The 13,480-nt window shown below is 38.5% G+C and overlaps 1 protein-coding gene across 5 annotated transcripts in view; it reads left to right on the forward strand.

Moving 5' to 3' along the window:
- ARHGAP21 (Rho GTPase activating protein 21) overlaps window positions 1-13,480 on the forward strand; it is a 123,973-nt gene that overhangs the window by 44,178 nt on the left and 66,315 nt on the right. For all 5 annotated transcript variants that reach the window (XM_080583226.1, XM_080583228.1, XM_080583229.1 and 2 more), the window contains 2 exons: window positions 6,656-6,838; window positions 12,724-12,748. In XM_080583226.1, coding sequence (XP_080439352.1) covers window positions 6,656-6,838; window positions 12,724-12,748 — 208 coding nt within the window. The remainder of the gene's footprint in view (window positions 1-6,655; window positions 6,839-12,723; window positions 12,749-13,480) is intronic.

The raw sequence follows: 13,480 nt of genomic DNA on the forward strand, positions 1-13,480 counted from the left end.
GTTTCTTAAGTCTGTAGCGTGTATAGCTGTTAAGAAAAACATCAATTAAATACTAAAAAAAAAAAAAAAAACTTTTTTTTTTTAGTTTTAGATGCCTTTTTTTGGTCTTAGCTAGCATCCAAGGTGATACATCTCAGATCTTTGTGATTTCTTATGTCACGCTAGTTTGGGAAACAGGTTTCCTACCATCACTGTGGGTTTGGAGGTGCTGATGGTTACACCTGGTAGCTTACCTTGCAAGGACAGAAAACAATGGAAGACTCATGTGAGGACAGGACGTTAGTACACATACTGCCAAGTTCCATTTCCTGCCTGAACATCTATCCTCCCCTACATCCTTCCTTATCTGTTTAGGGGGAAGACTGCAGGATTTTGTCTAGCATTAAAGTCAGAAGTTAGGACAAGTGCATATTTGACACAGAGGACTGGAATTATGTAGGTTTGGGGGTTTCTGCTTTCTGGTTTTGCTGCTCATCTACTTGCAGGGATTTTTCAGTGAAGAGATGAATGTGTTGCTGAGGCTGAAAGTGATTGAACTCATTTTGTTTGCTTCAAGGACAAAGCTATTTCCTGGATACTGGGAGGATGAATTTGCTTGAGGTGTCACCCTTGTATTAGTAATTTATTTCCTTTCACTGAGAATGATTTACTTTTGAATAAAATGTTATTTTACGTTCCAATCTGGTTAAAAAACACTAGAAGTACCTTATCTTGCTATGGATTGAGACAGTTTCGGAATGTGATCATGGATTTTGATGTATTCACTCTTAGGCAAACCTCTTCACTTGCAGTCCTCATTTCAGCAGTCAAAAGGCATAGAGCTTGTGATTTTGTGTGAAGAGCAGCAAGAGCTTTCAGCCTACACATTCAACGCTTGTCACGGTTGTTCTGTGTATGTTGGCCACGAGGCTTTTCTCAGGGCAGTGGTGGTTTTAATGGAGTACTGCCTGAATTTGCCCATAGTATGGAAAATGTGTAAGAAGTATGGCCACTTTTGAGGTGGTACGGGTATAAATAATTGTCTGGCTTCCTTTTTGAGTGCTGGATATGCCTACCTATACTGCAAATAAGGGTGGTGATGATGGATCTCAAAGACAAGTTGTATAACCTTCTGTGTTAAACATCTGTCTTTCTAAAATGTGTTTTGTTTTTTTTTTTAGTGTTGTCTGTTTCAAGAATGCCCAGGAGCTGTGTATTTTGGGGGTTATATTTGTCCCTTATCACAGAATCATTTAGGTTGGAAAAGACCTCTAAGATCATAGGGTGCAACCGTTAACCGAGCATCGCAGGTCCAGGGAACCACATGTTCTCCAGTGGATTGAGCATTTTACTCTGCCTGAGATCTCTTGTGTTCAGAAGCCTAGTTCTTTGACTACAGAAGATGATAAAGGGTAAAGGGAACATGATGTCCTCTGGGCACGAATACAGTTCTTTGGTTCGTTATTTCTGAGCAGGTGGATGTACCAGAAAAGTAGAACTATTTTTTTGAGGGATATCTTCATGCAACTTTTTGTCAGCTTCTATCAAAGTGATTTGAAGTTCTCTGCGTGGTTGAGACTAAAAGGGTCAGTGGCTTGTTATAATTTTGTTTGAAAACCATCACTGGAGGAATCTGATTATTAAAGAAGGTCTGTCTTGCAGTGAAATCTCCCATTGTTCTGTGGCTAACAAGATTTTCTTTCCATATAGGTAGTTTTTCCTTCTGTTCTTTAGTCTTAGCCAGAAAGGAACCTTTTTTTCCCCTCCCCATTACCTTTTAAAAGACTTTTTACACTTTCTGTCACATAAAGTAAAATCAATTTGCTAGCAAAGTCCTTTTTTCTTGGAAATTGCAGGTGTAATAGGGCAGTTAGCTAAATGATAGCTACTTGGTTACAAAAAATAGGGCAAATAAATGACCTGATACAAGAAATACCACTGTTTCTAAGCAAGCCCAACATTTATTACAGCATTTGGAATATCCTCTTACTGTCTTAGGGCAATTGTGGATTTGATAATGTTCAAAATCCTTTTTGGTTCTGGCTTAAGTCAATGGTGATTTTAAAAAAATATATTATTTGGTGCCTGTTGAATCAGAAAAATCGAGTGACACCAATCCATTTTCTGTTCAGCGCATGCACATCTAGCCAAGCTGCTGTTTCAGGTAGCACGTTTCTTGGTAGATGAGCATGGCAAAATCCTTCTGAAGCAGGAGGCGACCTGTGCTTATTGAGCTGTTGGTAGGTGACTCCACCAGTCAGTCTGGTGTTCTTGGCTTTTTATTTTTTGTTTGTTTTCTTAATCAAGATTTAGGCTCCAGAAAATCTAGTTTGGCAAACAAACACACTTACAATGAGATTTTTATTTACATAATTCATTTGTGAAGTGGTCTGGATGATTAAAGAAAAAAGTTAGAACCAGATAACTAGAGTAAATGTGAATGCCAGCCAGTCCCAAGTGACTTGAGAAATAATTTTGAAATTGTGTGCCAAATACAAAGATAAAATATGGATGAAAATGAGTGATTCAGTGATTCACATTATTCACACCAACTTTAAATTGTTTTTCATGTTTTTTCAAGGATTGATAGTGCAATGTGTAATTGCTTACTACGTTCCCTATTATTCATCTATGAAGATAGTATTCAGAGCTCAAAGCATACCTATTATCTGTTTAGACAGCCAAGAAGACAACTGATAGTTTGTATTGCAATTGCTTATGACTGTCACTGGACTGGACTGTTTTTAGCATGTTATTTATACAGATCTATCCGTAAATTGTTTAGAAGCCAGAAAATGAGAGAGGCTTTGGAAGCCATGCAAGTTGTGTGTTTTCTTTTTAAATTTTATACTGATGAAATGTGAAATTACTGTTTTGAGATTTACTTTTATTTGGACATAACATAGATGGTTCTAAATAATCATATTTACCATTTTTACATAATTCTGTAGACTGTGTTAAGCTCCTGGTGATTCATGCACTTCTTTAAGGTGCCGTATGATTTTTCGTGGATGCTTTCATCGCTCAGAAAAACAGGGTTAAAGGCAATATTCAAAGCACAGAATGCTTTTTATAGTGCATTTAAGCATCTGCTATATGTCCTTGTAATTGCCTGTAACAGGAAATGATGTTTTGAGATACTTTGTGTAAAAAGCTCATATGAAGTAATCCTGAGGGAAATGATGCTTGAATCATTTTTAGTAGCCTGGGATTCTTCAGTCCTTGAACTTAATTGTATGCGTTCTGACTTTCACATTGAATGTTGAATCTGTAGAGATTCAGTGTTTTACTGAATCAAGCATCCAGATCTTTAGTAAGGAATACAGCAAAACAGTCTTCTGTTTGTTAGATTTTATGTGAAATGAAAATAAAGCATATGTATTTCGTTTTCTTGAAATGCACATCAGTCTCCTCTAAAGACAAATCACCTTAAGGATATGAGTTATCTACGTGTTTGTAACTTGATTGCTATCACTTTTGGCTCACAAGAAACACCACGTAGGATCCCTGCTTTCAGTAACGTTCTTGCCTGTGCAAAACATCATCTGTTTCTTGCTTGCTGTCTTGCACCCTTGTTTTGTTTGTGTTTTTGAAAACTTTGCTTGTTCCTTTTAAAAGCCTTCCCTGGCAAGGGATATTGCTGGTGGGCGTGCTGTGGTTGGACCATTCACGGGGTGACTCAACAGATGTTGGCTCTTTTCTTTGTAATTCAGATTCGTTTTTGTTCGTAGTGGCGGCTCAGAGTTGCTGTTACTGACCACGTCCCACATTTATTATTAATACTGACCTTTTCTCTTGAACTGTTGGCAGACCTCGCGGGCGGTCCAAGGATGGCATGATGATAACCTTTAACTTCTGGCCCGTTCTTTCAGGAAACGATGACTTGCCAGTGGAGTACTGGTGTTTATGGGCAGCTGTTAGTTCAGCAACTTGCGTGAGTGGTAAAAGTTTACTTGAAATTGCAGGGGAATGAGAGGTTTGTTTCTCACTTGAATCAAATACTACGTCTCCCACCCCTCAGACCTAGGGAAGTTTGGCTGCATTTTGATCCTGGGTTACAGTAGGGTTGTAAGTAAACCACAGTGATCAGTTGTAATACCTACCACAACTACCTGTAGGCTAATCAGGGGGAAAAAAAAGGGCAAATATATTAGTCCTCTGCTTCTCAGTGCTGCATTTTGCCCTTGTCTATAGAGAGGTGGGGATTGCACTCTTCTCTTGAGCACGAAGTGACAAGACGAGGGGAAATGGCCTCAGGTTGCACCAGGGGAGGTTTAGGTTGGATATTAGGAGAAATTTTGTTAGGGAAAGGGTTGTGAAATACTGCAGCAGGCTGCCCAGGGAAGAGGTTGAGTTGCCATCCCTGGAGGTCTTCAGGAAACGTGTAGATGTAGAACTTAGTAGCATGGTTTAGTGGTGGACTTCAGTACTAGGTTAAAGGTTGGACTAAATGATCTTTTCAGTTTTTTCCATCCTGAATGATTCACAGAATTAGGTTTGCTGTTTATGTATTCTTAATGACAGATATTTGCTTATTAAAGTTTTTTTGATCTTGTGTACCTGTATTTTTTGATCGTTCAAAATTTCTCCAAGTGTTGCCTATAAAAACGTGAGAGGAGAAAAAATGGTGACAGAGAAGGGGTAAATAGGTGGATTTCTGCTTGCTAGTCACTTAGTAGAGGAAGTTGCTGTCATGATGTTGAAGCCAATGATTTTTATTGTGAGCTACTTGTTTTGCCATTTTAATAAGACTGAAGTCATCATTTTCAATCATGCAATTTTCCACTCGTGCCATGAGAATGGAAGACCGAGAAAGTACGTTCATTCGTGCAAAAATGAGAAAAAGTTGAGAAGCTGAAGAGATTGGTGGGAAACACCTCAATAACTGACCTCGTAGTCAGGCTAAAGGGTTATGTAGCATTTAACTTAAAGTTCAAGCAATGCAAAGATTAAACTAAAGCCAGCCTCGTCAGTTCCACAGTTCAGACTAATTTTTCATTCATTAGTCACCTAATTTCAGTCTTTTCTGTTCTACACGAATACTTCAAAACAAGAATGAAGGTGATTGACAAGGACTAGGTGGTCGACTAGGCTGAGACTGAGTTTCTTATATTTCTTTCCAAAAATCCGAAAATAATCTTTCATGTTCAGAGGAGCAGAGCCCCGTGGGGCTGTTCGGGATTCTCCCAGTTTTGTGTTCCATAAGCGGCTCCGTTTCTCAGCGTGTGCGTAGCACCAAGACCCTTTGCCATTTGTATGTTTTTCCTTCCTGAGCACAGGATGATTGGAGGCAGGGAGGCTGGTCTTTGAAGCACTGAGTGGTATTCCTTTGGCCTCCCTGCAGCTCTAAACAAGGTACGGGTTTTCTGAGCTGTCCGTAGCAGCCGTGTAGAAGCACGTTTGGTTTTACACACCCGAATGCAGAGTTAAGTATCCCACCAAGCAGTTGCAGAAGTTTCCTCGTGACACCCATTGCTGTCATGGTGGAAGTCAAAATGCTTTGTGTTCTCTGTAGGTATTGATTGGAGTTGGCTGGGCCCACCTTACCAATAAGCACTGCTGCATTTTTCAAATCCCAGCTGTAAGGGATTATTTTGGAGCAGTCTAGGAAGAAAACCAAGCAGTAAATTCTGACACGTATCAGCCAGTTGCTGAGCCCCAGCAGCAGAGCTACAGAAGGACAAGAAGACTATTATTTCTGTTTGAATACCTTTTGAATAGGCTATAGGCTCTGGTATCTAAATTTGTTTCACGCATCGTTGAACTAGAATATTTAGAGGAGGGTCATAGGGTTTTTGCATGCTCTCTTTGTATGTCTTCAGCTTTTGATTCAGATTTTATGAATGATGTGGCATGCACTTTAAAATGAAAGATTTCATATAAGGCTGAGAAGATAAATATTTTTAATAATAAAAATATTTTTTCATAATCATATATTTCTGAGTCATGGGTATATAGAATTACCCTTAAGAAAGGAACAAAATGTCTTGTTTCTAACAGAGAGCTGGGATCGCAGTATAACTGTAGTAGGAAATCAGGCCTTTTTACTCGTGTGTAGTGCTGGAATACTGAATTGTTCAGAGAAAGCAGCTGAGGCGGGAAAAGAAAACACAACCAGACAACAAGCAGGTGAAATCAAAGATAATGAGAAAACGTGTGTCTCACTAAAGAAGCCTAACCAATTTCATGCATTCTTCAGTTATTTCAGTTGTTTAAGTGAGGAGTTACTAGCTGAGAAAATCATGCCTGCATTTGAAGTCAGGAAAAGGAGTTGGTGTGTTTGTATGCCTGTGAGCTCTGTGTGGCCAGAAATGGAGTCGCAGAAGACAAAAAGAAAGCATGCTTAATTTGTATCCAAGTAAACTAGAAAGCAAATAAAATACATAATCTGTACACATTCCTTGAGGTTCATTTCAACTTTAAACTGTTGAACATAAAGTTTCTTAATGTGTAATTTAATTTAAAATTTAAGAATTGTGTAAGTGATATGACCAGAGAGGTGTAACGCTAGAAGGATGCTGCTTTACAAGACATGTATCTTAAGAAAACGTCATTGGTAATCAATCTATTTTGAATGTGGAGGGAAAAAATTTGTTTTCAGGTGCACAAGAATACTCTTAAAAATATCCGAATTATAACTTACACTTAGTATCTTTGTGTGTCTCTTTTCTTTCAGGCATCAAAAAATAAAGATGGAAAAGAGCAGAGTGAAGCTATATCACCATCAGAGGAAGAAGAAACTTTCTCTTGGCCTGGTCCAAAAACCGTCGTGTTAAGGAGGACATCTCAGGGTTTTGGCTTCACCTTAAGACACTTCATAGTTTACCCTCCAGAATCTGCAGTTCAGTTTTCTTTTAAAGTAAGTGACTATTTATTTACCTAAAGCCAGTGTCATTAATTTGTATACCTTTTAAAGCGTATGCTTCAAGGATGGGGTGTGGGTTGTGGGATTTTTTATTTGTTTCTGTTTTCTCTCTCCAGAATTGAAATCTGTTATACCATCATCCTGAAAGAACAGCCTGGAAAAATTAATTAGTTTACCATAGTTTGTGAATATCTTAAAACTGATGGATGTTAGAAAGACCTTTTTTTTTTCTCTTTATTACGTTCCTTCTGCAGAAAAGGACAAGACTCTTGCAGCTCCCTTTTAGTCAAGAGACAAATATATACTGGCCTAAACTGAAGAACAACTTTCCTAACTTCATGAGAAATGGTGTTAAAATACTCTATAGGTTTTATTTAAAGCAATTATTTTAAAATGTTAAGCAGCTAATCAGTCTGCCTCGTTTAAAGGCTGTCTGTATTTCCCTACGTGACTGAACCTATTGGAAGTTGCTGTAGTGCCTGGTACTGAGAAACTGTTGAATAGAGATTTGAGTATCAAGAAGGGATTTTTTATTCTACTGAGTTCAAATAACATTTGCTTATTTTAAAGTAATCAAATATGCAAGTTCTCATGATACGCCCTACCTCTGAGATTTCTTCTGCTTTGCCGGTTAGGCAGAGAACTAGGTTGATGTTAAGATGAGGGAATGAGTTTCAAAACGCTCATTTCAGACAGATAATTGATTCATGTGTCTCTAATTGTCTTTAGCTAAAGTTGTCTTTTTTGCTTATCTTCAGTGGCTATAAGAGTTGTTTCAAATAGAAAAATCTTTCCAGGGGAAAGTTGGTACGCTTTTCCAGTTAACTTCAGCTACAGCAGGCACTTGTGCCCAGCGTTTTTCCCCTTAACACAGAGTCACTGAAGCTAACTTTAAATGAGACTATTAGCTCTATTAGGTCATCCCAAAGTTTCTGTTCTTCAACAGAGGTTATAGAGAGTCAGCCAAGAGCAATCCTTAGTTAAATTCCAACGTGAAGGAGAGTGGGGAAGCCTTAGCTGAGCTGGACAGATGATTACGTGCACTTGTTAGCATCTCCTGATAACCCATATTTGCATTCTAGGTAAAAATAGACAGCATGAGCAGGATTCAACTCCTTAACCGAGAAGTGATTAGATTGGGTTTCTCCTGGATTTCTCAGAGATCTACTCATACAGATGATACTGTTTCCACGTGCAAAATGACATACACACGAGGGAGGGCAAATAAACTTGGGGGGGAGGAGGGAGGCAATGTCATCCATTGTCTTCTCATTCGCATCTGATTGTTCCTGAGACAGAGACCCAAACAATACAATACTGAGCTTATACCTGTAAATCTTGAAACGTATCTTGAAGTTCTAGCTCCCTCTCTTCCTGCACAAAAGCTCTTTGCACCCTTTTTACGTCTGTTTCTCCTCTGGTATGGCAGAATCTGCGTAATTCGTTCCCCCTTTTCTGGCTGGTTTTTGAAAAGAAAATCATGGAATTGTTGGATTGATGTAATACCTTTATTCAGGCGTTCAGTTACCTCTAAGGATTATAAAATTCATTTGCACAGAGCCCTGGTAAGCACTTCTGTAAATTAACCTGAACCATTATATTCTCTTCTTCCTTTTAATGTCCGTGAGGCAGCAGAGAAGGTAACAGATGTGCAAAATTATTACTCCTGGGTCTTAATAAGGTGGCTTTTATAGATGTCTGTGTACCTAAGTTATGTAAAGAATGAATTTCATTTGCTGTCAGCCTGATTCTATGAGGCAAATCTGATTTCTGTGCCACCACTATTTGAACAAAGATCATATTGGTTACTGGCTAATTGTAGACTCTGTCATTGATTCTAAGCTCAAGTATCATTCATCTCTCTTTTCTTACTGACCAAAAGTGTAAGGGTCTTGGGAGGAGGAGGTGCTTCTTCTGTTTTTTTTGATAGTATGAAAATAGGAACTATGATCTGGCTTTATGACTGCTTTACATCATCGAGCAACCTTGTCCCTTCCTTACGTCAGAGAATGCATGCGATTACCTCTGATGTAAGGTAGAGGTTACAGCTGGAAATTGAAGGTGCCATTGACATAACAGCCAGTTACTCAGTCCCCTACAAGTTTCTCATTGTCACAGTCTTCGTTATTTCAAGTGGCAACTTGATGCTCTCGCTTTCCCTCTAGATCGGCACAGAGGTCTTTGTTTACCTTGGGGAAGGCTTCGCGTTGTAGCTTTGATTTCTTTCAAGGTAGTCTTGTTCTAATACTTCTTAACCTTTCTGCAAGTCAACATTAATTGGTAGTGGCAGTAAAGAGAATTAGAAACTCATCTGAAAAGCTGTTAACATGGTCAAGTGAAGTCCTTTGTGGAGAAGAAAAGAATCCTCACGTGGGGGGAACACTGAATTTTCTCAAGGACAGAGCATAAAGCTTCTAGACTGCAGGGTGTGGTAAAAATCAGACCACAGCTGGAAAGTCCATGGCAATGGAAAGAAAAGCTTCCTACAGGCCAAAGGAGGCTGCAACTTGGAAAGGCAGTGGGGTGAATTTTCTTGGATGCAAAGAACTCTCCTCAGATGATGCAGAGTGGGGAAGAGTGGGTGTTTCTTCATGTAAAGAAAAAATAATCTCATTTCTGTTCTCTGCCTGGATGTATTTGAAAATTGGATTTTTGTTTGAATTTAAGAGGGTTAGTGTTATAGTTGATAGTCTAATAAAAGGGTTTATTTTGGTTTAGATTGGTTAAAAAAAAACACAGTAGTACTAAAACTTTTTGTTCTTAGTGATGCTACTCATTTTTCTGAAATGAACTGTTTAAGGCCTGAATAAAGTAAGTGGAGTTGTGTTAAACCAGGAGATGTAGGGTTTAGGAAGGGGCAATGGCAAGCTCTAGTTGCAGATATTTCTAGACCTTAGGTGTACAAAGCTTGGCATCTACCTTTCGCAGACCTCTGTTGTCGCCAGTGAGAAATTCCTATTCTTGTCTAGACAACTAGAACCAGTGCTCTAACTGGCACTGCCACCCGGGGTACGGGCTGCCACTTGTGCACCGCCTGAATAAGCAGGGTGAGAATGAGCATAAAACAACTTAGTGACAAGGTGACGACGACCTGGAAAACGGCACATGAGAGGCTTCCTTAACGCTTTGTTTTCTTCATTTACATTTCCATCTGACTGGAAGTTACATTTCCATCTTGCAGTCTGTAAAGGGATTGAACACAACTGGTTGTAACCAATTTAGGGCAACATCCCTACATGCTTTGATACTGACTACTAGTATATTATATTTAAGGTTATAGGTTGCTAGCAACTGCAGACTTTCTTTTAATTTCTTTCATTTAATGTTCAGTATACACATAGTACAGGAAGTCTAGGCCAAATTCAGGATATTGTGATAAGTTCTTGTGTATTTCACAAAATGGCTAATTAACTGTAAGTTTAAAGTGACACATAAAGGAAAGAAGGTGGAACTTAACAGTGAATATACTCCTGTAAATACCCCCCTTGTTGTGCCTGTTTCTTAATCTAATCTATTAGCTGATTTATAGTAATTACGGCAGTGAAAGGCAGTGGAAGAAAGTATGATTTGGTAGCTCTCTTGGGAGGGGCAGCCCTGGGTGAAGGACGATGTGAAAGATGATCTTGTAAACTGAGACTGCAGTCAACGTGTTGTGTTTTGGCAAAAGTGCTTGGCTGTGCTTGCGTGGGGCTGCACTCCAAACAGTACACGGGGAATAGCTCCACGTTCAGGAATAAGCCATTATGTATCCTCCTTGATTCTCATGTCTCCTTTTCATTACGTGAATAGTATGTGGAGGATTTCTTAAGATAACGTTACAAGAAGCCTACGTTATGCGTTGAACATCGGATGATTATTAGGATTTGTTAGTCAGCAACACTTCTTTGCATATGAATTACATTGTACAAACTGAATCAGTCTGAGAAGCTGTTAAGTGATAAATGAATATATTTGCTTTAGGCGTGGAAGCTGCATATTCTAACACCTTGCAAAGCGTAAAAGGTAAATGTAGGAGAGAAAGCTAATTCCGAAACATTTGCATTATAAAGCATTCCATTTTTAAAGGCCCGAGTTCATTGGCTGGGTACAATGAAAAACTAATGTTTTGCAGGTGTTTCTTTTAACACACCTTTGCATGCCGGGTGACAAACTGACAAACCCAGTACAGTGTCTCTCATATGCTGGCAATTTTATATTAACTAACTTTCCCCTTCCATAACTTTTTGTTGATAGCATTAGACAAGGTAGCCTGCCCTAGGTATGATCCATATATATATGAGCTCTGATGTTCAGGGTCCTAAAGATGTTTTCTCACTTGATAGATCGGGTGGAAATTAGAGACATGCAGATATTAGCCTCATCTAATTCTTTGCTGCTGTTCTTTTGGGTGATCATACCTAGTTGAAAACCAACTGACTGTTACAGGTGTTCAAAGGATGTAATGGTAAATTTTAACAGCATTTGTCAAATAGTATGGCATTTTTACCAAAGTGTAGAGCAGACAGGACTATTCATAAGGATATGCTGTTTGCTGCTACCAGAGTTGGGGTGATAATGGCCATTGATTGTCATGACCTCTGAAAAGCCAAATCAGTACCAGATCTCTGTTAATTCACTCTTTTTGTTCGTTTGACACTTGCGTGGTTTCTTCTAAAGCTCCAGCAGGCATTCTGATAACTTCTGTGCTATTGTAATGTTTTGAGGTGCAGGCTGTACTCCACTTTTATATGTCGTGAAAGAAATGCCTTACACCTAGGAAAGACTTCTGTCTCATCCTCATTATGTAATACAGTATTTGTATCTAGGTCTCTCTCTCAGCAAGTCGTCTTCTCTTGAATAGTATACTCAGATCAACATGCAATTTCTTTGGGAATATTTAATATGCAAAAGTGATTTGCGTTTACTATGAAAAGTTAGAAATATGGAATTGATCCATTTAAAAGTGGGAGGAAACGTATAGGTGAAGATTACTTCTCTGATCATCCCCTGCTCCTTGTTTCCTTTAGGGTGAGGCTGTTTTAATTAGCAAAGGTGAAGTAAAATGTTAGAAATACTTTACAAGTAATGCATATTAGTCTAAGGAACTGTATTTAGGTGGAAAATGTATTAGTCCGTGAAGTCACACTTCAGGGGAAAAAAAAGCACATTTCCATGTTTTAACCATTTTAGAAAGTTAAAATGGTAGATTTTTGCTGAAGAAGAAATTAGCTATGCTCTTTCAAAAGCCACTCATCCATATTAAAGTACTGACAAGAAAGCTGAAATAAGTAATCATATGCTATTTTAAGCATGCCCTTCCCCATCAGTACATTCTAGTTGTAGAGGGTTTTATTTGAAGGATTAATTGATGCATGTTAGTTAGGTTTGTAAATACAGTGCGTTAACCAGAAGGAAAATCTTCAAAGTTTTTCCAAAATAGAATTTGGGGAAGATATTTTTCTGTAAGCAGAATCACTGAGGGCAAAACAAACTTGATATTTCAAATTTCAGGAAGAATATTCAGAGCTTACTTACAATTTTTTTGTAAGTATTAAAGAACTCTAGCATATTATTTAACTTTGTAGATGATGAAAGTATAATCTCTTCTGCCTGGCTTTTCAGGGTGGAAACATACTTGCAAAAACACACAATGCAGTATTAGGCTTCATGACAGTGTTTTGGTTTTTTTTTTGTACATTTGTTATCAGATAGTGCCTTTCAAGTTGTTTCTGTGGGGATGTTTCATGGAACAGTTTATTTTTTTTTGTAAACAGGGATTATGCTACAATTTCAGAATGAAAGCCTTAATACCGTTCACTTCAAATCCTCATAGCTTACAGATGCCTATGTATTATTTCCATTTAGTGAATTTTTAATGTGCCCTCTTTCTTTTTCCTTAGGATGAAGAGAATGGAAATAGACAAGGTATGTTTTCTTTTCATTCTTTTATAGGTTCAATATGTTGAGCATTTATCTCGAGCTATGTAATATACTTCACTAACTACCTAAGAGTTTAAAATGTAAAATGGTAATTGTAAATGTAAAATTACTAAGTATGACTTTCAAGCTCTTTAGGGAGTTGTGTGGCATCAGAGCAAAAGGAAAAAAAGTCTTTTAGCTTTACCTATTTAGTTTATGCATTTGCTGCAGATTACTGCAACACATGCTGTATGTATCGCTTGTGCCCAGCATATTGCAGAATCACAGAATGGTTTGGGTTGGAAGGGACCTTAAATCCCATCCAGTCCCAACCCCCTGCCATGGGCAGGGACGCCTCCCACCAGACCAGGTTGCCCAAAGCCCCATCCAGCCTGGCCTTGAACACCTCCAGGGATGGGGCATCCACGGCTTCTCCGAGCAACCTATTATTTTGTCATGTGTTTGAGAAGGCAAGAAACCAGCTGTGTTCCCTTCTTAGTGCCAAAGTTTTAAACTTTTTTTAAAACAAAGTTTTAAATTGATCTGCATTTAAGCCCCACAGTTCAGCTGCTCAGAGTACTACAAAGAGGTTGGGTCTGCTTTCTGTATTTATTATAGATGTGTTTTTTAAAAAACAGTTGCTGTATGGTGCGTCTAAGAGCAGCCGGTATGAAATTTGATTTCTATTGCAACTGACTGTAATAGAAATGACACAGAAATATGTAAGCCTAGTGTTGA

Source organism: Anser brachyrhynchus (assembly GCF_964034855.1).
Source record: "Anser brachyrhynchus genome assembly, chromosome: 2".
In the NCBI taxonomy this organism is placed as follows: domain Eukaryota; kingdom Metazoa; phylum Chordata; class Aves; order Anseriformes; family Anatidae; genus Anser; species Anser brachyrhynchus.